Source organism: Bos taurus, chromosome 14 (genome assembly GCF_002263795.3).
Source record: "Bos taurus isolate L1 Dominette 01449 registration number 42190680 breed Hereford chromosome 14, ARS-UCD2.0, whole genome shotgun sequence".
NCBI lineage: Eukaryota > Metazoa > Chordata > Mammalia > Artiodactyla > Bovidae > Bos > Bos taurus.
In genome coordinates, this window is record NC_037341.1 from 16,143,098 (window position 1) to 16,167,842 (window position 24,745).

General features: G+C 43.5%; 1 protein-coding gene across 3 annotated transcripts in view; it reads left to right on the forward strand.

The window, feature by feature from the left end:
• The first annotated feature begins 226 nt into the window (after nt 1-226).
• ANXA13 (annexin A13) overlaps nt 227-24,745 on the forward strand; it is a 57,257-nt gene continuing 32,738 nt past the window's right edge. Inside the window, exons 1-3 of one of the 3 annotated variants that reach the window (NM_001105435.2) lie at nt 227-283; nt 1,591-1,713; nt 14,349-16,109. In NM_001105435.2, coding sequence (NP_001098905.1) covers nt 269-283; nt 1,591-1,713; nt 14,349-14,456 — 246 coding nt within the window. In that variant the 5' untranslated portion in view covers nt 227-268 and the 3' untranslated portion in view covers nt 14,457-16,109. Of the gene's footprint in view, nt 284-1,590; nt 1,714-14,348; nt 16,110-24,745 lie in introns of those variants that run through there. The other 2 variants (NM_001434964.1, NM_001434965.1) reach the window with 2 other exon arrangements.

A 24,745-nucleotide genomic window follows, 5' to 3' on the forward strand; every position in this document is an offset into this window, starting at 1 on the left:
ATCAACTTTAAAAGCCTATATTTAATTTATTTAAAAAAATTTTTTTACTTTTAAAAAGATGGCCAACCAAGGCAGCATGGGCAGGTTAATATCAGTTGTTGCTGGAGTCACTCTCTACCCATCCCCAGCAATGTATTCAAATGCAATGCCAATGGTTACTTATTAAACTCAAGAGATATCATGCCCTAGGAAAACCATTATAAACTTGGCCTTTAGAAGAACTGATCTCTTCATGAAATACTGAACAACTGTCGCTGAAGAAACGAAAATGGGCAATCGTCATGTAAGTATTTATTGCTTTCGGGACTCACACCAAGTTCTAATTTTGGTTAACATGGAGAAATTTAAATTATGAAATCATGATTGATACTTTCATACTTTATCATTGTGATCACTCCTAATTGTTGGTTTTCACAGTTTCACAATTTCAAAGCAAACTATGCTTTGAAAATGCATTTGAAATGTATTTTATTTCCATTAGAAATATTTTCAGAGGGATGAAAGAGAAGTATTTGGAACAAGGTGGAAAACAATGCCTTGCAGAGAGCAAGTGGTTAAAAATTTAAGGAATGTGTGATTAAAGCAGTTAGTTTGTAGCAAAGCTACACAAAGCTTCATAGATGTCACCCTCGTGTTTTGGGACTACAGGTTCATGTTGTAAATATCAGGAGACAAAGCTACTAGGATTTTCACAAGCCTGTATAGCTTGGATTGAAGGGTGAAAATATCCCAGTACCAAACAACCAGGTATTTGTAAATATTCACAAAATAGATTTAATATTTTACTTTTCTTCTGAATGTCTAGGCTCATGTGAATAGCATGTCCGTAAACTATAAATGGCTAAAAATTGATGAAAATATTACCATTTGGAACTAACTAGGCACAAGGGAGTCCGGAGTTAAATCCTGATTTTTTTTTTTTTTTTTAAACAGTGAAAAAAGTATACCCAAAGCAATGGCAATAAGAATTTTAATAAGGTTTTGCTGCACCTACTGTAACTTCCCACAGGAAGAAGGATTTATTGTGTGTACGCTAGGAATGAAGAGAATAAAAATCCAGAATTTTCTGTAAAGTACAACTTTATTTATAAGATATTTCTCCTTTGCCCTACATCAGACTTGCACTCAGATGGTTGCAAACCTACAAGCATTGTCTTCAGAGAGGCATTATTTTTGAAGTCATCTGTAAATACCATTATCATAGTGGCCAAGGTTATGAGGCTTCCATTTAGTTGGTCTTTCAGAGAAACTGAAACCTACTTTTAAAATACTCCTGATCCTGGGAACTCTCTGGTGGGCCAGTCATCAGGACTCTAAGCTTCCAATGCAGGTGGCCTGGGTTTGATCCCTGGTCGGGGAACTAAGATCACCATAAAGTGTGTGGTGTGGCCAAAAGCAAATAAAATTTTTTTAATTTTTTTTTTAAATAAATAAGATACTTTTGATCCATGCAGAGGACCTCAGGAAAAATTATTGGCCCCTGCCTTAGCTGCTTCAGAGGATATTTTCACCCCTTGAAAGTCAATCCCATGGGGCCGTGGCTTGTATGAGTGGTCTAGCATTTTATGTATTTCTTTTTTGAATCTTCAGAGCCAATCTTACTCCCTGCCAGAAGGCAGTCAACACTTGCCCAAAGGGCAGGCCTTACCCTCGGCAGACCTGCAGCCTCTCAGCCACCCATCAGGGAGTGGAGAGCCAGAGTCCCACCAGCCTGTAAGCATTTATTTTCCCTCCAAATCATAAGTATGACCAGGCTTTCTCATGGGCCCCATATTACTCACCAGTGACTTGTCATGCTGAACCCTCCAATCTGAAAAGGTCCCCATGAGGCATTCCTTCCAAGCAGGGACATTTTTCCCTGGAAAATGTTTGTTACCATATTTGCAGCTATGGTGAAAATTTAATCTAGGAACTGAGCTTCCCTTCCCAACAGTGTCCCTTAATGGTGCCCAGGAACAGGGAATTTGATCCTACACTATGCTCCTATGACACCGTAGAAAATATTAGTGGAATTTAACATGCATAAAGAATGATATGTTCTAAGACTGTGTTTCTAGATAAGTAAATGCAAAATCTTTTACAAGGACAAATGACTGCATTAGAAAATGACTTGAATACGTACAAACTTAAAACTCAGATGCTTATAGTTTTAAAGTAGCTATACTTCCTGGTGGTGGCTTAGTGGTAAAGAATCCGCCTTCCAATGCAGGAGACACAAGAGACTCAGGTTCAACCCCTGGGTCAGGAGGATCACCTGGAGAAGAAAGTGGCAACCCACTCCAGTATTTTTACCTGGAAAAATTCACAAACAGGGGAGCCTGGTGGGCTACAGTCCACGGGATTGCAAAGAGTTGACACGACTGAGTGAGCACGCGCGTGCACGCACACACACACACACACACACACACACACACACACACACTCACTCAACCAAAACACATTTGGAAACTAAATGTTAGCAAAATACAAGTCCATGATGTGCAAAAGTATGTTGTTGATTTAGTGTAATAGATAATGTTCTTGTGCTGAGGTTAAATGCTGGGCTCAATGCAAAAATGGCACGGATAGCTATTATGTGGTTTTTCTGAGTTACAGCATCCCTGAAATATGATGTGGTGTGTGACTTCTTAGTTCTCCCATCACGTTTCTCTATCCTAACTACTGAGAAACCTTTGTTTATAAGACTCCCTGTAAGACAATTGGGCATTCTCTTAGCCAAAATGCAGGCTTTTTACATTAAACCTCCTTCTGTTCTTTGTTCTTTTATCATGAGCTTGTAACAATTAAAGTATGTTATTTGGCGTGCTTTATAAATAGAAACACAAACACAGGCATTGAGATCATGTGCTAGCGCCTGCTCAACCTGATGATCCAGCATGCTTCATACTAGTTTTTCAGTGCAGTTCAGCTCAGTTGCTCAGTCATGTCCAACTCTTTGTAACCCATGGACTCCAGCATGCCAGGCTTCCCTGTCTATCACCAACTCCTAGATCCCACTCAAACTCATGTCCATAGTGTTAGTGATGCCATCCAACCATCTCACCCTCTGTCGTCCCCTTCTCCTCCCACCTTCAGTCTTTCCCACCCAGCATCAGGGTCTTTTCCAATGAGTCAGTTCTTTGCTTCAGGTGGCCAAAGTATTGGAGCTTCAGCTTCAACATCAGTCCTTCCATTGAATATTCAGGACTGATTTCCTTTAGGATGAACTGGTTGGATCTCCTTGCAGTCCAAGTGACTCTCAAGAGTCTTCTCCAAAACCACAGTTAAAAAAGCCTACTAGGAAAGCTGAATCTCTCAAAATATGTCCATAAAGCAGAGTCCATAGATAACTGTTTGACAAATATTGGTCTAAAGCCATTTGAAAGTTGGAAATCATATTTTCCAAGGTACTCTGATATGGAATCCTAGTGAATTCCGAAAACTGAAAATTACTTTTTTCCTTTGTGTTTTTCTCCAATGCTTTTGCCATCATCATTGATTTTTCTGAATTCCAGACATAGTGTTTCTACCTAACCTGTTTGGAGCAGTAAGAACTGACACTGGTATATTATTATCATTTGCTGAAACACACAGTGTTCAGAGTCTGCTTAGCCTAGAGACCATGTCTCTGCTCAATGAGCTTTGTGCAGAGACAGAAAAATAGATCTTCATGAAAAAAGCTTAGGTTCAGCCAGATGACTCTTCCTCTGTGTGAGTTATTTTCAAGATACTAACCATTTGGAGGAAAACAGAATATTGTGACAAAGAGTGAGATGACTTAGTCACAAGAGTATGGCTGTAGAGGGCAGAGTCATAGACAGGGAGCAAGATCTAGGGGTGCCATGGATAAATGTGGAAATCATCACAAACTCAAGAGGACTATTGATTTCTGGAAAATGTTTTCGAGACAAATGAACAGGTGCTAAAAAAGTACTACTGAATTTCTACTCATAGCATGGACCCTGGACTAGTAGCAATGTCCACATGGCTGGGGTGCTTTTAGAAATACAGAATCTGGGACTTTCCTGATAGTCCAGTGGTTAAGAATCCAAGTTGTAATGTGGGGGACACGAGCTTTATCCCTGATCGAGGAACTAAGATCTCATATGTCGAGGAACAACTAAGCCCACACACCACAAACAGAGAGCCTGCCTGCAGCAACTACTGAAGCCCTTGCACTCTGGGGCCAAGTGCCACAGCTAAGACCTGACACAGACAAAGAAAAAAAAATGCAGAATCTCAGGCCCACCCAGACCTACTTAATCAGAATCTACACTTTAACAAGATCCCCAAGTGTTTCCCATGCATGTTGAAGTTGAGAAGTACCCAACTGGGGAACAAGTTCTTCAACTTGCCTGGATGTTGGAGTTACCTGGGGGTTCTAAAAACCAGCGAGGCCTGAGTCCCACCCCCAGAGAATCTGAATTAATTGGTCTGGTAGTTGGCCTGAGTGTTGGGTTTTCTAAACGCTCCCCAGGCAATGCTGATGAGCAGAGTTTGAGAAATGGTGACCCGCACACCACAATCCTGGCAAGACCAGCTCAGCACACTGCTGATGAACGAAGTGTCATTGTGAGTGCCTGGAAATGAAAACCAACTGATAAATGTCAGAACATCTGCTCAGTGATCCCCAGGGTGTTTGTCAAGATGCCACGTTTATGACTCGCTTGTGCTGATATTTAGCCAATACAAATATTGTCTGAAATGGGACTACGTGGTGGACCGTGAACACCCAAGAGATACATGACAGGTGGGGCCTAGGTCAGGATTCCTGAGAAAAGAGGCGAGGCTCTAAAGACAGCTGAAATGTGATGGGGAATTTAAGACAAAAGTACATATGGCTTTAACCAAGAGTGCTTTACACTGTGATCCCAAAACTCAAAGAATCACAGTGACCCCCAAATAGAAACCAGCCTAGACTATGCAGGAATATCTCTCCTATCAGGAAAACTTTTGTCCTGCAAAGTTAGTCCTTTAGATCATCACCATACGGAAGAGGAAATAAAAATGGCCTCTGCCATCAAAACATGACATGCACTAAAGCAAGCTTTATTTAATGACAACTCGCCCACATGAAGTTTAACTACATTTTAGGCAAAATTACACAATCTTGGCTTTGGAGGTGTATTGGCTATAATAGATTAAAAGCAGTCATTTAAAAGAGGTGCGGGATAAAGACTGGCAAGGACAAATACACTGACAGAAGGAAGAACATGTAACTGAAAACTTGACCCAGGACAAACTTGACCCAGGAACTCTGAAGGTGTAGGAGCCTGGGGCACTTTGAGTACAGGATGGATTTGAGCACATCCCAACACAGCCAAACATCTCTACTCTACAGCACAGCAACATGACCCCAACGCCCAGCAATAATGGACATCACTGGAGGTTTAAAAGGGCCTTTTGAAATGATGATGGTAATGACAACAGACATTTTTTAAGTTGTTGTGAGACAGTGAATAGCTTTGAGCACAGTGGCCCACGAAATTTGAGCCCTTTACAAAGCACTCCATATATACAAGTGTCAGTCCTCACAGCAATTCTAATAGTAAGGTGCTATTATTATTAGTCCTCTTTTAAATTGTGGAAAGTGAAGCAAAGAGAAGTTAGGTTATTTGTCTGAGGTTGTATTAATATATCTAATAAGAGGTATTATTAGTATATTAGTATATTAATATATCTAATAAGAGGAATTCTAGTTGAGCTATTTCAAATCCTGAAAGATGATGCTGTGAAAGTGCTGTGGCATATTGAAAGTACTCAATATGCCAGCAAATCTGGAAAACTCAGCAGTGGCTACAGGACTGGAAAAGGTCAGTTTTCATTCCAATCCCAAAGAAAGGCAATGCCAAAGAATGCTCGAACTACTGCACAATTGCACTCATCTCACATGCTAGTAAAGTAATGCTCAAAATTCTCCAAGCCAGGCTTCAGCAATACGTGAACTGTGAACTTCCAGATGTTCAAGCTGGTTTTAGAAAAGGCAGAGGAACCACAGATCAAATTGCCAACATCCGCTGGATCATGGAAAAAGCAAGAGAGTTCCAGAAAAACATCTATTTCTGCTTTATTGACTATGCCAAAGCCTTTGACTCTGTGAATCACAGCAAACTGTGCAAAATTCTAAAAGAGATGGGAATACCAGACCATCTGACCTGCCTCTTGAGAAACCTATATGCAGGTCAGGATGCAACAGTTAGAACTGGACATGGAACAACAGACTGGTTCCAAATAGGAAAAGGAGTACATCAAGGCTGTATCTTGTCACCCTGCTTATTTAACATATATGCAGAGTACATCATGAGAAACGCTGGACTGGAAGAAGCACAAGCTGGAATCAAGATTGCTGGGAGAAATATCAATAACCTCAGATATGCAGGTGATACCACCCTTATGGCAGAAAGTGAAGAGGAACTCAAAAGCCTCTTGATGAAAGTGAAAGAGGAGAGTGAAAAAGTTGGCTTAAAGTTCAACATTCAGAAAACAAAGATCATGGCATCCGGTCCCATCACTTCATGGGAAATAGATGGGGAAACAGTGTCAGACTTTATTTTTGGGGGCTCCAAAATCACTGCAGATGGTGATTGCAGCCATAAAATTAAAAGACGCTTACTCCTTGGAAAGAAAGTTATGACCAAGCTAGATAGCATATTGAAAAGCAGAGACATTACTTTGCCAACAAAAGTCCGTCTAGTCAAGGCTATGGTTTTTCCTGTGGTCATGTATGGATGTGAGAGTTGGACTGTGAAGAAAGCTGAGCACTGAAGAATTGATGCTTTTGAACTGTGGTGTTGGAGAAGACTCTTGAGAGTCTCTTGGACTGCAAGGAGATCCAACCAGTCCCTTCTAAAGGAGATTAGTCCTGGGTGTTCTTTGGAAGGAATGATGCTAAAGCTGAAACTCCAGTACTTTGGCCACCTGATGCTAAGAGTTGACTCACTGGAAAAGACTCTGATGCTGGGAGGGATTGGGGGCAGGAGGAGAAGGGGATGACAGAGGATGAGATGGCTGGATGGCATCACCGACTCAATGGACTTGAGTTTGAGTGAACTCTGGGAGTTGATGATGGACAGGGAGGCCTGGCGTGCTGCAGTTCATGGGGTGGCAAAGAGTCGGACACGACTGTGCCACTGAACTTAACTGAACTGAATAAGAGGTGAACATGAATTAGGGTTTGGGTAGAAACTCTTCACACTATGTCTTGAGCTCCTATTACACTAACTAGAAGCTAATCAACAGGGATGTCTACAACTATGGAACTGGATTATCACTTCATGTGTCTCTACCCCATCTCTGAGCTTTCTCCTTCTATCCTCATCCCCACACTGGAATAGATGCTTTTCTGTAGTGCTTCCATAATATTCCGTGTATAATACCATCACTTCTCTCCCAGGTGATTCTGGAATTCTTTATACATCACTGGACAGAACTGGACTGACGGCTCCAACTGCCCTGGGGGTTGGACTATGTCTCATTCGTCTTAGCATCCCCAGTACCAACACAATACCTGGCGCACAGCAAATGTGAATGAATTCATCAATTCATTACGATTTCTTATTTTTTCCACTACATTTATTTATTTATGTTTGTGCTGGGTCTTGCTGCTGGGGTTTCCTCTACTTGCAGAGAGTAGGGGCTACTCTCTAGTTGCAGTGCATAGGCTTCTCACTGCAGTGGCTTCTCTAGTGTGGAGCACAGGCTTTAGGGCACAGGCTTCAGGAGCTGTGGCTCCTGGGCTCTGGAGCACAGGCTCAGTAGCTGTGGCTCCTGGGCTCTGGAGCACAGGCTCAGTAGCTGTGGTGACACGTGGGATTTTCCTGGATCAGGGATCAAACCTGAGTCTCCTCTTCTTATGAGGATACCAATCACTGGATTTAGGACCCTCCCTCCATCTGAGCTCATCTAAAACTCCTTAACTAATTATATCTGCAAAGGTTCAATTTCCAAATACGGTCACATTCTGAGGTTCTGACATGAATTCAGGGGCACTGGTCAACCCACTACTCCAAGGAAATTGGGTTTCATTGCCTTAAGCTAGTAGTGGTTTTCAAACTTTGCATAGCAGATTCCTTTGGAAGACTTATTTAAACAGAGAGCTGGGCCCCATCTGCAGAGAGTCTGATTCAGTAGATGCTGTATAGTGGAGCCGGAGAATCTGCATTTCTGACAAGTTCCCTGGTGATGCTGACACTGCTGTCTAGGCACCACACCTGGAGAACTACTATCTTAGGCAACAGAGAAGCCCCAGTCGATCTCAGACAAGGGGATGACAAGGTGAGCATTTTGGATGGACCATGCTGGAAGCTGGTGGAGAAAGGTGTGGAGAGAAACATGACCAAAGGCAAGTAAAGCCCCTGAAAGACAGTGGCCCTGGAGAAAGATGATGAACCCCTGCCCTGAACTGAAACAGTGACAATGGGATTGGAGAGAAAATGACAGATGGGAGGGTCAAATGGACATAACTTGCTAACTGACAAGATATGGGAGGTGGGGGACAAGAAAGACTCCACGGAGCCTCCCAGCTACCTGGCTGTGAATGCAGAATGATGGTGGCGCACCCTGAGAGTGAGGACAAGTCTGCAAGGTGAAAGGATGAATTTGGTTTGGGGATCTGTTGGGTTTGAAATATCTGGGTATTACACCTAACATAGCTGAATCTGAAACTCAAGAGAGAAGTCTGGGGTTGAGGTGGTTTGTAAGTATAAATTCTGGGGGGTTTTTTGTTTTGTTTTTAAGTGAGTATGTATTTGTTCACAAACTACTGGACTGACAGTGGCTTCAATAACAAAGACCTTAAGTTATTAACTCTGACAGAAAGCCTGAATGCAGGGAACTTCAGGGCTGGTTCAGCAGTTCAGTCCCATCACTAGGGACTCAGGGTACCCCTGCCTTTCTGTTCTGCCACCCCCGAGGTACTGGCAACATCTCCACTCATGGATGCAAGAGAATGGCCACGTGCGTGTTCAGGTTTGCAATCTCACAGGATAGAGTCACAGGCAAGAAGGAAAGGGGTAGAGAAAAAGTGGGTTTCTCTTCTGTAAACAGTCCCGTGTCAGTGAGGATAATCTTCTGGGAAACCCCAGGCAGACATCTCTTTGTATCACTTTGGCCGGAATTGGTCAAAAGCCCACTGCAAGACCAATGACTGACAAAGATGAAGAGCACGGTGATGGATCACGATTCATCCCGAACGCTGGGGAATCATCCTGTCAGTAAGTGTTCTTTCCCTCTCCTCTCTCTCTCACACTCTCTCCTTCTTTCTATGTCTTGGCCTCATTCTCTCCTATCAAAAATGAACCTTGCCTTTTGAATACTGGGGAAGGCAAAGGAGTTGATGAGGGGGAGACCTGGCCAGTTCAGGCACCACAGAGAATTCCACAGCCTCACATAGCTCCAGATTAACTACCCTAAGGAAAAGAGTTTTCTCTAAGCAGCCATACATACAGTGCCAAGGACAATTCTGATTGACTTGGGTATGTACCTATTTCCCGGACTATCATGTTAGCCAAGGCTGGCTTTACCTATTCTTAGGGATGGGTGGCATTGCTTTGTCAGTATTACTTTCTTATAACTACTGGCTCTTTGTTTTTAAATGTAGAGTCATAGTTTTATTATTTTATTTTGTATTGGAGTATACATGCCTTACAACCTTGTGTTGCTGTACAATGTTGTTTCTGCTGCACAACAAAGGGAATCAGCTATCTATATACATATATCCTCTCCCTCTAGAGCCTCCCTCCCACCCCCAACTATAGTTTTTTATTAATATTATTATGACTACAAATATGACTACTATTGAAATAGAAAGAGAATGAAGATTTGAAGATCAGATGGGAAGGCAGTAGAATAAATCACCCTTCTGGGGATGTAGGTTTGGATTATGGTGGGAATGAAAAGGAAGACAAAAATGATGAAAAGAATTTTAGAGAAATAATTAAGAAGTTTGGACCCAATGCATAGTTCAACTCTCTTACCAGGGGAAAGAATAGCATTCGTTGTTTTGATTCCAGAGGAGACAAAAATCCGCTTAAAGCAAATTTCCCTCTTTCACCTTGTTTCCTCTTCAGCAAATCTGAACTTGTTCACAAAATGTTGGTTATGCCCCAATACACAGCACTATTCAATGCTGCAATGGCTCAGCTCAGCCCCTGATATTTTCAATTTTCAATTCCATCTGCCCACTTATCATTGACTGCAGAGGATCCCAGAGTATACTTGCTTCCTTTTTTCCTGCAAGCAATGAATCCCAAGTTTATAATGCTCACTGAATTGGAAGGAGGAAAAAAAGTCTTTGGCAATAGAAAAAAGACATGGACAATTCTTTTCTAATGGGGAAAGTGCTTCATTTTTCATCACTCTTGAAGGCATGTCTCCTTTCATAGTTGAGGAATAGCCATCATCTCCCCATCACCACTTTATCCTCCAAGTGCACTTTTGTTAAGGCAATACAGCAGTCATTGACTATCTGAAGGTTTTAACACTCTTTAGAGGCCTCTAAATCCCCAAACAATCTGTGGACAACCTCAAAGCAGACATTTCCCCCAGGACACAAAATCTGGTTTTGAGGCACTGATCGTGTTCTGCCTCTAGTAGAAATTCGGGGTTGTCCAGCCCAACACAGTACTGAAGGGCCTCCCAAAGGAGCTGCCAACTGGGGCTGTGATTCAGACAAAGAAGCAGGTGGGATAACAAGCTTTTACCTTGGGACCAACTTTAACTTGAACTCTTCCTCCTAGTTACCTTAACCCAGTACTCATCTTTCAGATGTGTCATCTGGGTTCCTTTGAAAGAAAATCAAAGAGAGAAAGACCCCATGGTCCACTTCTAATCCCCTCTTTTAAGTAACCACAGCAATGCCCTCTTTGTGACTGGGGACCTTGTTACCTAGGTGTCATTTACCACCAGAAGCTTGGCCTTCTCAACACCTTCAGGTGACATGTTGATGGAACTGTCACAGCCATGCGATCAGGGCTGTAGACCCTTCACAGATCAGACCTTAGCACTACTGACACTTGGAACCAGGTAATTCTTTGCTGCGGGGGCTTGCTGTGTGCCCTGTAGGATTTTTATTAGAGTCCCTTGGCCTGCGTGACTGGATACCACCAACACTCCCCTATTTGTGACGACCGAAAACTCTCTAGACTTTGCCCAATGTCCCTAGAGGGGCAAAATCACTCCTTGTCGGCTGAGATCCACTTCACGAGGCACAGACCTTAAATGGGAAAGCAAGGCTACTGGACAGGAGAAGTCCCGATAATGTCCTTATCTGGCTGAGATTCCACCAGCAATCATGCCTTCCTGCCCCTCTGGCCCAGGCTCTCTCTCCCACTGATTGCCCCTCTTATCACAGGGCAAAAGCCAACTCATCTTGAACCTTGACCCTTGTCCTCCTGTTGATGACCTCAGCAGTCGAGAGGCAGTGGTCCCCCCTACCGCAAAGGTCCCTAGCTCATTAATTAAGTTCTGATAGCCAGAATGCAAAGAGCTTCCCTGCAGAAATACCCAGGAACAAGACTGCCGAGCTACTGGTTTTCCTCCCTAGATGAACACTGCTCATCTGGAAAGACACTGTCTGAAATAATCAGGAGTCAGTTTGCTCACCTCTCCTCTGGGTGGAGCCCCCTCAAAGACTTGCCCCAATCAATCTCCCCCTGAACGCAGGAATCAGCTTTGCTACTGGTCAGTGTGACCCTGGCCAGTCCTAGTTAAAATGGAGGCATAGCTACATGGTGAAATTACTAAATATTCTTATAAGATGGAAACTGTGCTTAAATATACCCAATGGAGTACATTGCAATGCATTTTTTTCTATTTATTAATAATAGTTTAACTTTTTGCTCTGACAAGCATCAAAGTGGATTTGGATTTAAAACTCCTGAAAAACAAGGCTTTCAAGACCAGAGACAGGGTGTGGTAAGCTTCTCACATTGTTTGTGTTTCTGAGTGTATTGCTAGTACCTTTGAAAACAATGGCACACACCACCTTGATGAGTCTTAAGTTCACATCTCCTTAAGGTCAAGTCTCGGAGAAGGCAATGGCACCCCACTCCAGTACTCTTGCCTGGAAAATCCCATGGACGGTGGAGCCTGGTGGGCTGCAGTCCATGGGGTCGCGAAGAGTAGGACACGACTGAGCGACTTCCCTTTCACTTTTCACTTTCATGCATTGGAGAAGGAAATGGCAACCCACTCCAGTGTTCTTGCCTGGAGAATCCCAGGGACGGGGGAGCCTGGTGGGCTGCCGTCTATGGGGTCGCACAGAGTCGGACACGACTGAAGTGACTTAGCAGCAGCAGCAGCAAGGTCAAGTCTCAACCTCATAGTCACCTTTGACGGTAAATACCACATTGAGATGTATAACCCAAAGAGCATAGCCTAAGAAATTGTGTCTTTCTGGAAAATGACCTAACAATGCCAATCTTCTTTAAATGTTCTTAAAATGCCAATCTATAAAATTTAAATTATAGAAACCCCAAATTTAAGAGAAAGATCACTTTTTAAATCTAAAAAGTTTCACTTACTTTTCAGAACACACAGCCTATGTAAGTATTTAATTTTGAGATCTGATCCAAGGGGATGCTTTTTCTATTTCCAGCCTTATTTGCCCAGTCTTGCAAATATTTGTACTCATTCAGAGTGATGGCTTCCCTAGTGGCTCAGATGGTAAAGATGGTAAAGAATCTGCCTGCAATGCAGGAGACCTGGCTTCAATCCCTGGGTCGGGAATATCCCCCAGAGAAGGGAATGGCTATGCACTCCAGTATTCTTGCCTGGAGAATTCCATGGACAGAGAAGCCTGGTGGGCTACAGTCCATGGTGTCACAAAGAGTCAGACACGACTGAGACTAACACTAACAGAGTGATGGCCAAATCTTTAATAGTCACACCTGTCACTTTAAAAACTCCATCTTTGAAAGGACAAATCAATAGAAACAAAGAGCTCCCTGGTTCTCAGCACCCTTCAAAGCTTTCCTAACGCGCTTTCCTAGCTATCTGGTCTACATCTTTGGCTAATAGACTTCTAAAGCTGATTCAAGTGGAAAGAGGATCTAAGAACAGAGGAATCAGCTTTGCTATTAGTCAATGTGACCATTGTAAGTCCTAATTAAAACAGAGGAATAGTTGCATGGCAAAAATTACCAAATATTCTTGTAAGATTGAAACTGTGCTGAAATATGCCCAACAGAGTACACTATTATATGTGTGTTTTTTTCTATTTAATAGTTAAACTTTTTGTTCTGACAAGCATTTAAGTGGATTTTGATTTAAAACCAAAAAAAGCAAGACATTTAATCAAACTTATTGTTTCAAGGAAACCATGGCCAAGAAGCAATCGGCTTAATGAAACAATATGCCACTGATCACCCAAGATTCATGTTTAAAGAGGTGAATGACCCCTCTGTTGTGTTTCAAATTGCCTCTCAGTGTCTACTAAATGTATCTGTGGAAACGTCACCAGGACAGTATCTAGCTCTAAATTCATCGACTTTAAATAGTATAATACTTTGCATTCATGCTAACTGGTTTCAAAGTACAAATGAGTGGCCAGTTAGGGGTAAAAGAACATTGTCCTTGGAGATAGGAATCCAGTTTTTTTCCATAATCGAGTAAGTGACTCTGGGCAGATGACTTCACCACCAAGCTTCAGTGTATCTGTAAAATGAGGTGACTGGATACTTTGAACAATGTTTCCCAGACTTCACACTTAAGTGTGACCTTTTGGAATCTTTCCAAATACTTGTGCCACATGTTTTATTAATAGTTCTATTTTCTTTAAATCCACTCATCTTTTTGACACAAATTTATCTTAAAAAGAAACCTTGTATTAATACCGTAAATGGGAAACTAGTATCACTTGACATAAACACAAAAAGGGAGAAGAGTGTATTAAACTCAAACTAAATACTATTGCCAGCCAAAGGCTCAGATTCTGTCATTCGTTTTCTGATAAAAAACAATTGTTTGCATAAAATAGAGAAGGTGTTTGCAAAGTAACTATCTGAGGCTTTCTGGGCCACATAATCTTTGTTGTTGGTAGTGGTTTAGTCGCTAAGTCGTGCCCGGCTCTTGCCACACCACGGGCTATAGACCACCAGGCTCCTCTGTCCATGGGATTTCCCAGGCAAGAATACTGTTGCTGTTTCCTTCTTCAGGGGATCTTCCCCACCCAGGGATTGAACCTGTGTCTCCTGCATGACAGGCCATTTCTTTACCACTGAACCACCAGGGAAGCCTTACAACCTTTGTTGCAGCTACTCAATTCTGCTATTGTAGTGTGGGAGCAGTCATTGACCAAATGGGTATGAGTGGGTTGGTTATGCCCCATGCTGGTTATGTTAAATAAATAAAAACTTTCTTTACAAAAACAGGTAATGGACTGGATTTGGCCCCCATCTATAGTTTGCCAGCTCCTGGACTGGAAAAGTGTGAAAAACATACTGTTACCAGACAAAGACTGGCTACTCACAAGAATCTAGAGAGAATTTTAAAAGGAACTCCTCTCCCAGTTGGAAATCCAGTGGGTTTTAATATCTTCAGCGTTCCATGTTATCTACTTTGAAAAACCCTTGGTTGAATTTCTACCCTAAGAATCTCTGATAAAACTCTTCCCTTTATCTTTTACACCCTGGATAAAGTCTAGGATTTCTTTCTTGTACAAACACTCAGTGTATATATTTTTAAAGCTTTCTCATTCATGGAAATATCAGTTGGAAATGTCTTAATTTTTAAGACACCAGTGGTTTTTACCCTTGGTTATACATTAGAATTATCTGGAGAGTTTTTAAAATACCTATACCTTGTATATCTGCATGCATGCTCAGTCACTTAGTCCTGTCTGACTCTGCAACTCCATGGACTGCAACCTGCCAGGCTCATCTGTCCATGGGATTATCTAGGCAACGATACTGGAGTGTATTGCCATTTCTTTCTCTAGGGGCTCTTTCCCAACCCAGAGATAAAACCCACGTTTCCTATGTATTGGCAGGCAGATTCTTTACCACTGAGCCACCTGGGAAGCCCATACCTACTATATACATATATCTTAATGATTCAGAGTTAATAGGACTCAGTCATTTGTGTGTGTGCATGCTGGCTATTGCCAACTTGCACAGTCAGTTTCAGCTAGGGTGACCACCTATCCTGGTTCACCTGGACTGTCTCAGTGTTAGCACTGAAAACCCAGGATTTCCCAGGAAACCCTCCATTCTTGGGCAGTCAAATGGTTGTTTGCCTCAGCGCCAGCCCACCACTGGCAGAAAATCCTCATTTCTTTCCAGGAGGGTCAGGACAGTTTCAGAGAGAAGATGAGGCTTCAGTAAATTTCCTTAAGTAGATCCATTCTCCTCCGTTGCCCATAGAACCAACGGTGGGCAACCAGGTATTTAAAAACAAGGGGACACGAGGCTCCATGCTGTCAGTTTCTAAGCTCTGCTGGCCCTCTGCAGACTCAGGCAGGACAGGGAGGAATCCATCCATCACAGCATCCGCCCTCTGCTTCCCCTGCCTCACATGGACAGGCCCCTGGCTAGTAAGACAAACCAGCAGTCGTTTTTGCACAGATTCTGTCAGGCAGAGAGAAGTGACCTTTTACCTGTGAGAATGTTTGACAGTTCATCAGGCTGGTAAGCAGTCACCCCAAGGGGGCAAACATCAGAAACTGGTCCTATGGCTGGCCTCATGCCTTCTCAGTCTTCACAATGCCTCCGCTAAAATTCAGTTCCCTGGCACACTGTGGTCCTCGAACGATGATCCCTATGGCAAGATGTCTTAGTAGCAGGAAAGGGGGTAACTGGAAGACTTGGAATGAGATGGGGAGAGGAGGAAGAGTCCCAAGAGCCTATTGGAGCAGGTCGGAAAAGTCAGTCCCTCCCTGGCCAACTCTGATCACTGTAATGAAAGCGTTCTCCCCAGTCCTCACATGTTCTCTTTTTTCCCCAGTTTTTTTTTTTTTTTTAAACATAATCTTTGCTATTTATTTATCTATGTCTATACCATAGTGGCATGTGGGATGTTAGTTCCCCAACTGGGAACTGAACCTGTGTTCCCTGCAGTGGAAGCACAAGTCTTAATCACGGGACCCCCAGGGAAGTCCCTCCAGCTTTATTGAAATAAACTGATGTATGACATTATGTAAGTTTAAAGTGTACACATGTGTTGACTTGATACACTTACATATTGCAAAATGATTACCAGCATAGCATTAGCTAACACCTGCAGCATGGCATGTAGTTACCATTTCTTTTTTGTGGTGAGGACATTTAAGATACCTTCTTGGCAGCTTTCAAGTATATAATACAGTATTATTTAACTATAACCACTATGCTATACATTAGATCCCCAGAACTTACTCATCTTACAACTGCGAGTTTGTACACTTTAGCTAACCTCATTCCTTTTCCCCTGGTTCCTGGTACCACCATTCCAGTGTTTGTTTCTACCAGCTTTTTTAGATTCCACATATAAGTGATATCATATAGTATTTGTCTTTCTCTGATTTATTTCACTTAGTATAATGCCCTCAAGATCCATCCAAGTTGTTGGAAATAACAGGATTTCCTTCTTTCTCATGGTTGAATAATATTCCATTATATATATATATATATATATATATATATTTGACATAATATCTCAAGTTTTTTTTATCTATTTATCTAGATAGGTAGCTAGCTATCTGCCACATCTTCTTTATCTATTCATCCATTGACAGACACATGAAAAGTGAAAGTGTTAGTTGTTCAGTAATGTCTGACTCTTTGCAGTTCTATGCATTGTAGCATGCCAGGTTCCTCTGTCCATGGAATTCTCCAGGCAAGAATACTGGAGTGGGTTGCCATTTCCTTCTTCATGGGATCTTCCCAACCCAGGGATTGAACTGGGTCTCCTGCACTGCAGGCACATTCTTTACCAGCGGAGCCACCAGGGAAGCCCCATAGGTTGTTTCTAAATCCTGGCTATGGTGAATGATATTCACTTTGTCACTGTGAACACCATTCCTTTATTTTATCTTCCTGAGATTCTGCTGGGTATGGTAGGTATTGGTCCCATTCTACAGAAAGAAGCTGAAAATACAATTTCATTTGACTCAGAAGGAATATTGGGAGCAGAGTTTGACAATAACGTCTGCCCTGCACACACACTTTGCCCTGGGAGAGGCTTTCCCTTTTGCCTTGCAAATAGTGATAATTGGCCTTTATTTTTCATTTCATTTCCTATTGACTCATCATCAGGAACATTTACTGACCCCATGGCCACGCACATGGTCCTCAGTTTCCCTGGTCAGCAGACCAGTCACAGGTTTCCACTGATGTTTCTATTTTAAAAACTAGCATTTTAAGAGTTGAAATGAGCTTTTCTACCATTAAATTTTTTTTAAATAAACAATTTTGACAGGGACAAAAAATTGGTTGATGAGAAGTCAACAGTAGAGTTTCTGGATCCAGACTGTGTAGGTTTGAATTCCATCACTTACTAGCTGTGTGACCTCAGGCAATTAATTAACCTCTCTGTGCTCTGGTTTCCTCATCTGCAAAATAGGAGGTAACAATACTTACTTCATAGGGTTATTGTGAAGATTGAGTGAGTATACGTCAATTGTTTGGATCTGTGCTGGGCATGTAGTAAATGTGTTATATTCAGCTGTCATTCTCAATTTGAAGTGTTTCTCCCATAAATTTCTCTTAAACTCTTAACTCCTGTTACTACTTAACTACAAGTACAAAATGGTTTCTGGACAAAATTATGTAATGAGCTATTTTAAAGCTGGCATACAAGGCACCATGTCAGGGGCTTGTTCAACACAGCAGGAATCAGGTCAAGATAGAAGGAAGTGCTAAAAATAACCCTGAGCCCTTACCACATGCCGAGTATCCTGCTGAGCACTTTTGACCCATATCCTTATAACAACCCACAAGAGAGAGATACTATTATTACCATCTTGCAGATGGGAAAACAGAGACTTTGAAAGGATAAAGAGAGAACCAGCATCACACCAGGTTCAAAGGCAGATATCCTGAAGCGGGGTGTGGGGTGGGGTGGTTAGCTATGTGATCAGAAAGAAGTTTCTGACCCAAAGTGAACCTCAGTTGCCCCAACTCTATACAAGGCAAGTTTAGCCCAAATGGCCAACATTCACTCAAGGTACCATAAACCAGCATGGCAATGGTCTTGCTAATGCTGAGGAGAGTGCAGGTGTGTCTGAGGGTCTCCCTAGCCCAGGCTTTATTTCGCTCCTGTTTAATAAGCCCAGGCCATTGCTTAGCTCTAATCCCGCCCCTAGTCTTCCCCATCCCCTCCTGATTCCACGTCAGCTCACACAGCAGGCCTCTTCAGATCGGTGTACAGTGAGCCCTCTGCCCTCTGCTCCCCAGCTCTGCCTCGGAGACTTCCTGTCTCAGAGTCTGGATACCAAGCAACCACTTTTAAATATTTACCCAGCAGACTGCAGACAGCGAAGGCTTCTGGAGACCAGCGCTGTAAAGAGCAAACAATCCAAATGCCACTCCCATTCCCTTTCGGTAATGTTTCCGAGTTTACAAATGACCCTTACCTCCTTCTGTCACCCAGCATCCCACCTCCTACGTGCCACCGTCCGTGTGCTGATTGTAACCTGGCATGGTGCGACTGCACCCTGAGCACGACCACAGCTAAAGCGTATGCTGCGGCAAGCTGGTGCCGCCCCGCTGTGAAGATGAGACAACAAAGGCTCGGACAGATGGGTCAGCTTGCTTGCAGGCCTACAACCAGCAAGGGGCAAAGAGTAACTGAACACAGTGGGACTGACTCCCAAGTTCACATTTTGTCTTTATGTCACATTCAGATCATGCTTGTTCTGCAGCAGCGCTGTCACAGGTCACAGTAAACTTGCATGCACACACACCCAGGAAGCACCATGCTATAGTTTCTCCCTGGACTGTCCCTTTTTTTCCATTTCCACCCTTCCTCTTCCCCCTTTTTTGCGCTTGCCTAACTCCTATTCAAAACCAGAGACGTTACTTTGCCAATAAAGGTCCATCTAGTCAAGGCTATGGTTTTTCCTGTGGTCATGTATGGATGTGATAGTTGGACTGTGAAGAAAGCTGAGTGCCAAAGAATTGATGCTTTTGAACTGTGGTGTTGGAAAAGACTCTTTAGAGTCTCTTGGACTGCAAGGAGATCCAACCAGTCCATTCTAAAGGAGATCAGTCCTAGGTGTTCTTTGGAAGGAATGATGCTAAAGCTGAAATTCCAGTACTTTGGCCACCTCATGCGAAGAGTTGACTCATTGGAAAAGACCCTGATACTGAGAGGGATTGGGGGCAGGAGGAGAAGGGGATGAGAGAGGATGAGATGGCTGGATGGCATCACCAACTCGATGGACGTGAGTTTGAGTGAACTCTGGGAGTTGGTGATGGACAGGGAGGCCTGGCGTGCTGCAATTCATGGGGTCGCAAAGAGTCTGAGCGACTGAGCGACTGAATTGAATTGGCTGAACTCCTGTTCATCTTTGAAGAGCCAGCACAAATGTCAACTTCTCTATAGAAATTCCTCTTTCTCTTCTCAGCTGTTTGCAGCCAAAGTGCTTACTATATCATAACGCAATGGTCATTGATCTATTTCTGTGTTTATTTCCTTGAGGACAGGGATTACAATTAATAGACCCACTGAGTCCCCCTCACCTGGGGTAGTGCTTGCCATGTAACAGATCTTCAATGCTTGTTTGTTGAAGGAAGAGGAGGGAAGAAAAATAGGAGGAGGAAGGAGAAAGGGGAAGAAGGAAAAGGAAAAACAGAAGGGAGGCAAGAAAGCAGGTGAAAGGGGAGGAACTGCTAGAGGATAGTCTAATTTGCCTGCAGGGCATTGCTTTTCAATGAATTCACTTGTCTCTCACGAGACAGTGTATTATTATTTTCCAGTCTTGATGTTAACCAAATAGAAGATCAGGTCACCTAAGCAGGTTATTCCTACTGATGAGTAGGAGTGTATTTAAATATGAGTGTATTCGGGCTGGGTGACCTATCTGGAAAATCTTAGTTATGATAGAATGCATAGAGCAACGAATTTGCAAACCATATCCTTTGTTTTAACACACTCCATCGCCAGAGTTGCTGGGAGCTGGAGGAAGATTTCGTAAAATATTCCCTCTTGATCATAAGAGTTAAGCCTTGCTTGAACTGCATGGAGTCAGAAGCCTTTGGGTGTCTGTTCCTCCCCTCCATCCTTCTGGCTGGGGGTATCGAAACTCAATAGATATCAAAACTTGATAAAGATGTCAGAACTCAGTAGAGAGCTACCTTTCCTCCTGGGAAATCAATGTGCTAAACCTGAGTCATTTCAGAGTGATGTTTTCAACATTTTTTCTGCCCTGGTGGCACTGCTTCCTAGGCTCCTAGAATCGATTTACTTTCTTTGCATCCTTCCTCCAGAAAAATGGATCCTCAGTGTCCCTGTTTGAGATGCAAGGACATGAAAACACAGAAAGATGATACGTAGACAAGAAAGAAAAAAACAAAAATCTCTCAGAGGAATCATGTACCAGGCAGTGGTCTCTGTAGTGTTAGAAGTATTTGCTTCATTTTGAGCCTGGACTGAGCAGTGTGATGGTTGGCTCTGCACCAGCCTTGTAGCTCAATGGGACCCCCACACCCAGTGGGTGCAAACTGTCATGCTGGCCAGAATATGGTTGTGGTATCAGCGCAGATCATCTGGACTCCACACAGCCTGAATTTTTAACCACCTTACTGCCCCCAGTGAAGTGCATGCTTAGAACTCTGGAGCCACGCCGCAGGTCATGAGTGAAAAACTGATCTTTAGAGAGCCATTTACAAGGTGAAAACCCCTCAAGCAGGAAAGGCTTAGAATATTCTAGAAAGGTCATGGCTGATCTGCCTTCAACAAATATTTTTTCCATTTATTGAATACATGCCTTCTGCTAGGCTTCCTTTCAGATGCTTTGCATGACTGACTTATTTGAACTCTCACAGGAGACCTACGAGATAGGCGATATTATCTGCATTTTGCCGTGAGGAAGCCACAGCACAGAGTTTCTCAAACTTGCCCAAGGTCGCAGAGGAAATAAGCAGTCCCCATGGGATTCAAATCCAGTCTGACTAGAAAGCTTGACTATTATAGTTGACTATTAAAGTTGACTTTTATATCCCTGTACATGTGTGCTAAGTCATTTCAGTTTTGTCCAACTCTTTGCGACCTCATGGACTGCAGCCCACCAGGCTCCTCTGTCCATGGGGTTCTCCAGGCAAGAATGCTGGAATGGGTTTCATGCCCTCCTCCAGGGGATCTTTCCAACCCAGGGGTCAACTCATGTCTCCTGTATTGCAGGAGGATTTTTTACCACTGAGCAGGGTAAGCCCAGAGAAGGCAATGGCACCCCACTCCAGTACTCTTGCCTGGAAAATCCCATGGACGGAGGAGCCTGGTAGGCTGCAGTCCATGGGGTCGCTAAGAGTCGGACACAACTGAGTGACTTCCCTTTCACTTTTCACTTTCATGCACTGGAGAAGGAAATGGCAACCCACTCCAGTGTTCTTGCCTGGAGAATCCCAGGGACGGGGGAGCCTGGTGGGCTGTCATTTCTGGGGTCACACAGAGTCGGACATGACTGAAGCGACTTAGCAGCAGGGTAAGCCCATTAACATATCCTCAGTGGCTACTTATTATAAACATGATATCTTCTGGGGCATTGCAAGATATATAATAGATGGATGGGTGAATAGATAGCTAGATAATAGATAGATGATAGATGGATGAATAGATAGGTAATAGAATCTCATAATTTCAAGTTTAGAAAATATGTGTATACCTTCCAAATTTGCCAAGTCAAAATACACAGAATTGAAAGCCTAACTATCACTACAAGACAAAAAAAAAAAAAAAAGAGTTTGCCCAAAGTAGCAGAGACAGGACTGACATGTCTGTGTCTTGTCTAATTATCAGGCACTGGAAATGTTATTTCAAGGAAGTCTGATCTCGGAAGGCAGACACTGCCCCCATTTTACAGATGAGGAAATAGTGGCTTAGAGTTTAATTGGCTCAAGTTCACAGGACTGCAGAGGGGCAGGGCCACATTCAAACTTGAATCTATGTGGCCTCAAACCCAGACTCTGTAATCATTTTTATTAACATCTAGCATCATGTCTTTTTTATGTGTCTCCTGAGTGTCAGTGCAAATGCTATTTAAAAAAACAAAACAAAAAAGGAATGTTACCCCAGCTCTTTGATGCCTTGTCGTGGAACGCAGGTAGAATAACGATGTGTTTGCCTCAGTCCTCACAAACTCAACCTTTCATCCCCATCCTGGGGTCTCCTGCATTGCCATTTTGTGTCTGGTTCACATTCCTGCAGACCTGCTTTGTATGGAAGTTCTGCTCAGTGGCCTCAGGTTTCAAAATAAAATCTTCTGATGAGCAAATTGGCCCAAGTCCCCAGAGTCAGCTGCCCAGCCCATTAACAATGAACCACGGAGGACGAATGTCTGCTCCGTGTGCATTCCGGAGAGGCTGTTACCCGGCTCATCGGAACAAGCCAAGGACAGCCCTTGCATCAACACTGGCCACGGCTGATGAATGCAGCCATTGTAGACGCAGTCCCAGCCGTGCCAAGGGGAAGATTCCTTCCAAACAGACTGTTTTCTTTTTCTTTTTTTCTTTTTAAAATCACAAAACACAATTCCTTCCCTCTGACATCGAATATCCTGCTGTTAGAATCTGCCTGCCAATGCAGGAGACGTGGGTTCGATCCCTGGGTTGGGAAGATCTCCTGAAGAAGGAAATGGCAACCCACACCAGTATTCTTGCCTGGAGAGGCCTATGGACAGAGGAGCCTGGCAGGCTACAGTTCGACATGACTGAGTGATTAAACAACTAGGAACAAGATGGAATTCTCTACTGATAAGGAAAGATAACCAAGACGGCTAAGACTCATTCCTAGAAGGGGGCAGTTACTTTATCCTGCCCCGCTGAGAGTTGTACATCTGATAGAGACGTACACGCTGCATTAGTTGTAAAGGAAAATATGAAGTCTCAACGTCATCTTTATTCCTGACACGTGGCTCAACCCTCTCCCAATACACACCCTCCACTAGCATCCTTTCCCCCCAACATGGTCCCCCTACCTTGCCAGGACATCAATACTATTTTGGCCTAAAGGACACTTATTTGTACTTTTTTGGTCTTGGATAAACAAACTGCCCCTGTTCAGAGATTCCTTTTCACATCCCTCCCCTCTTACAACTCCATGATTTTTGTATCATGGAACCATCTTACTAAAACAGAGACTGAATGGCATTCCGCAGCTGACTACCAGACAGTCCTGGTTAAAGCCCTGGCTCCAATCCTGCAGTTACCTGGCCCAGGGATCTTGAACAAGTCTCCTCATGGCTTCTGCAAGCCCTGGCAGCATCTTTGTGCCAATGAGGAAAAAAGTCTCCCCCGGGGGGAAAGCAGCCTGCCAGCACAGAGCTGGTCAAGCGTTAAACCCACCTGGACCCCTCCCCACCCTCACCCCTCCTCAGCCAGGACCCTCAGGCATAACCAGAACTATTCACAGAGCCCCCATCTCTGTTTCAACTTGTCAGTTGGGAATGGGATAGATAATAAGAGTTCCACTTAATTCTTTCACGGATGAAGCTAAAGTGATCTACAGAACTGTTTATGAATCAGCCTTTTACTAGGAGATTTCTGCTGCTCTGGTTCAACTCCACCTCACTTCCTGAGCCACCCATAATACTCCTGATGAAAAACAGGGACACAATTTACTTCTTTGAGATTGCTCCTTCCCACACTCCCACACCCAGAGAACCAGCCCTTTTAGAATGTGATCAAAGAGCAGGGTGAGCTTGGTCAGTGCGCAGCCTGTGCAGCTGCACAGGGTCCCACACTTACAAAGGCCCTGCTCTTGGTTTAAAGCTTTGATGGCACTTGAAATTCTCAATCACTTTTGAACAAAGAGCCCTACGTTTTCATTTTGCACTGAGCTCCACAAATTATATTTCTGGTCCTGCCAACAAGCCTTCCTAAGTCCCAGATAGTTTTCTTACAGCTGACAAAAGATTGGGAAAGGAAAATGGGACACACGATCCCTCCACTGAATGTGAAGGTACCAGTCATAATTAGATGTGAGGCAGGATGGTGCAGGGCTTCCTAGGCGGCTCAGCAGTAAAGAATCTGCCCGCGATGCAGAAGACACAGGAGATGCCATGGGTTTGATCCCTGGGTTGGGAAGATCCCCTGGAGGAGGGCATGGCAACCCACGCTGGTATTCTTGCCTGGAAAATTCCATGGAGAGAGGAGACTGAAAGGTCACAGTCTATAGGATTGCATAGAGTTGGATACAACTGAAGTGACTGAGCACGCACACAGAGGATGGTGCAGGAGACGCAAGAGCATGGGCTTTAGGAGACAAATTGAGCTGGTGCACACACGCATCCTGCAAGAACACAGATAGGTGCTCTGACCCGCGTGAACCCAGGCTTCCTCCTCTGTAAATCAGATGACTAATGCCCACTCTTCCCTGTGAAGAAAGGTCTGTCAGTGAAGGAGTCGTCTAGCATGTGGCAGGTGCTCAACAAATATGAGTCCCTCTCCAGCTTGTTTCAGGAATAGAAACTTGAAGATGGGCCAGGTAGGACTTCCCTAAAGGTCCAGGGGTTAAGACATGGTGCTTCTACTGCAGGGAGTGTGGGTTCGATCCCTGGTTGGGGATCGAAGATCCCTCACGTCACATGGGGTCAAAATATGGGGGGGGGGCGGGATGGGCTATACACTACATTCCA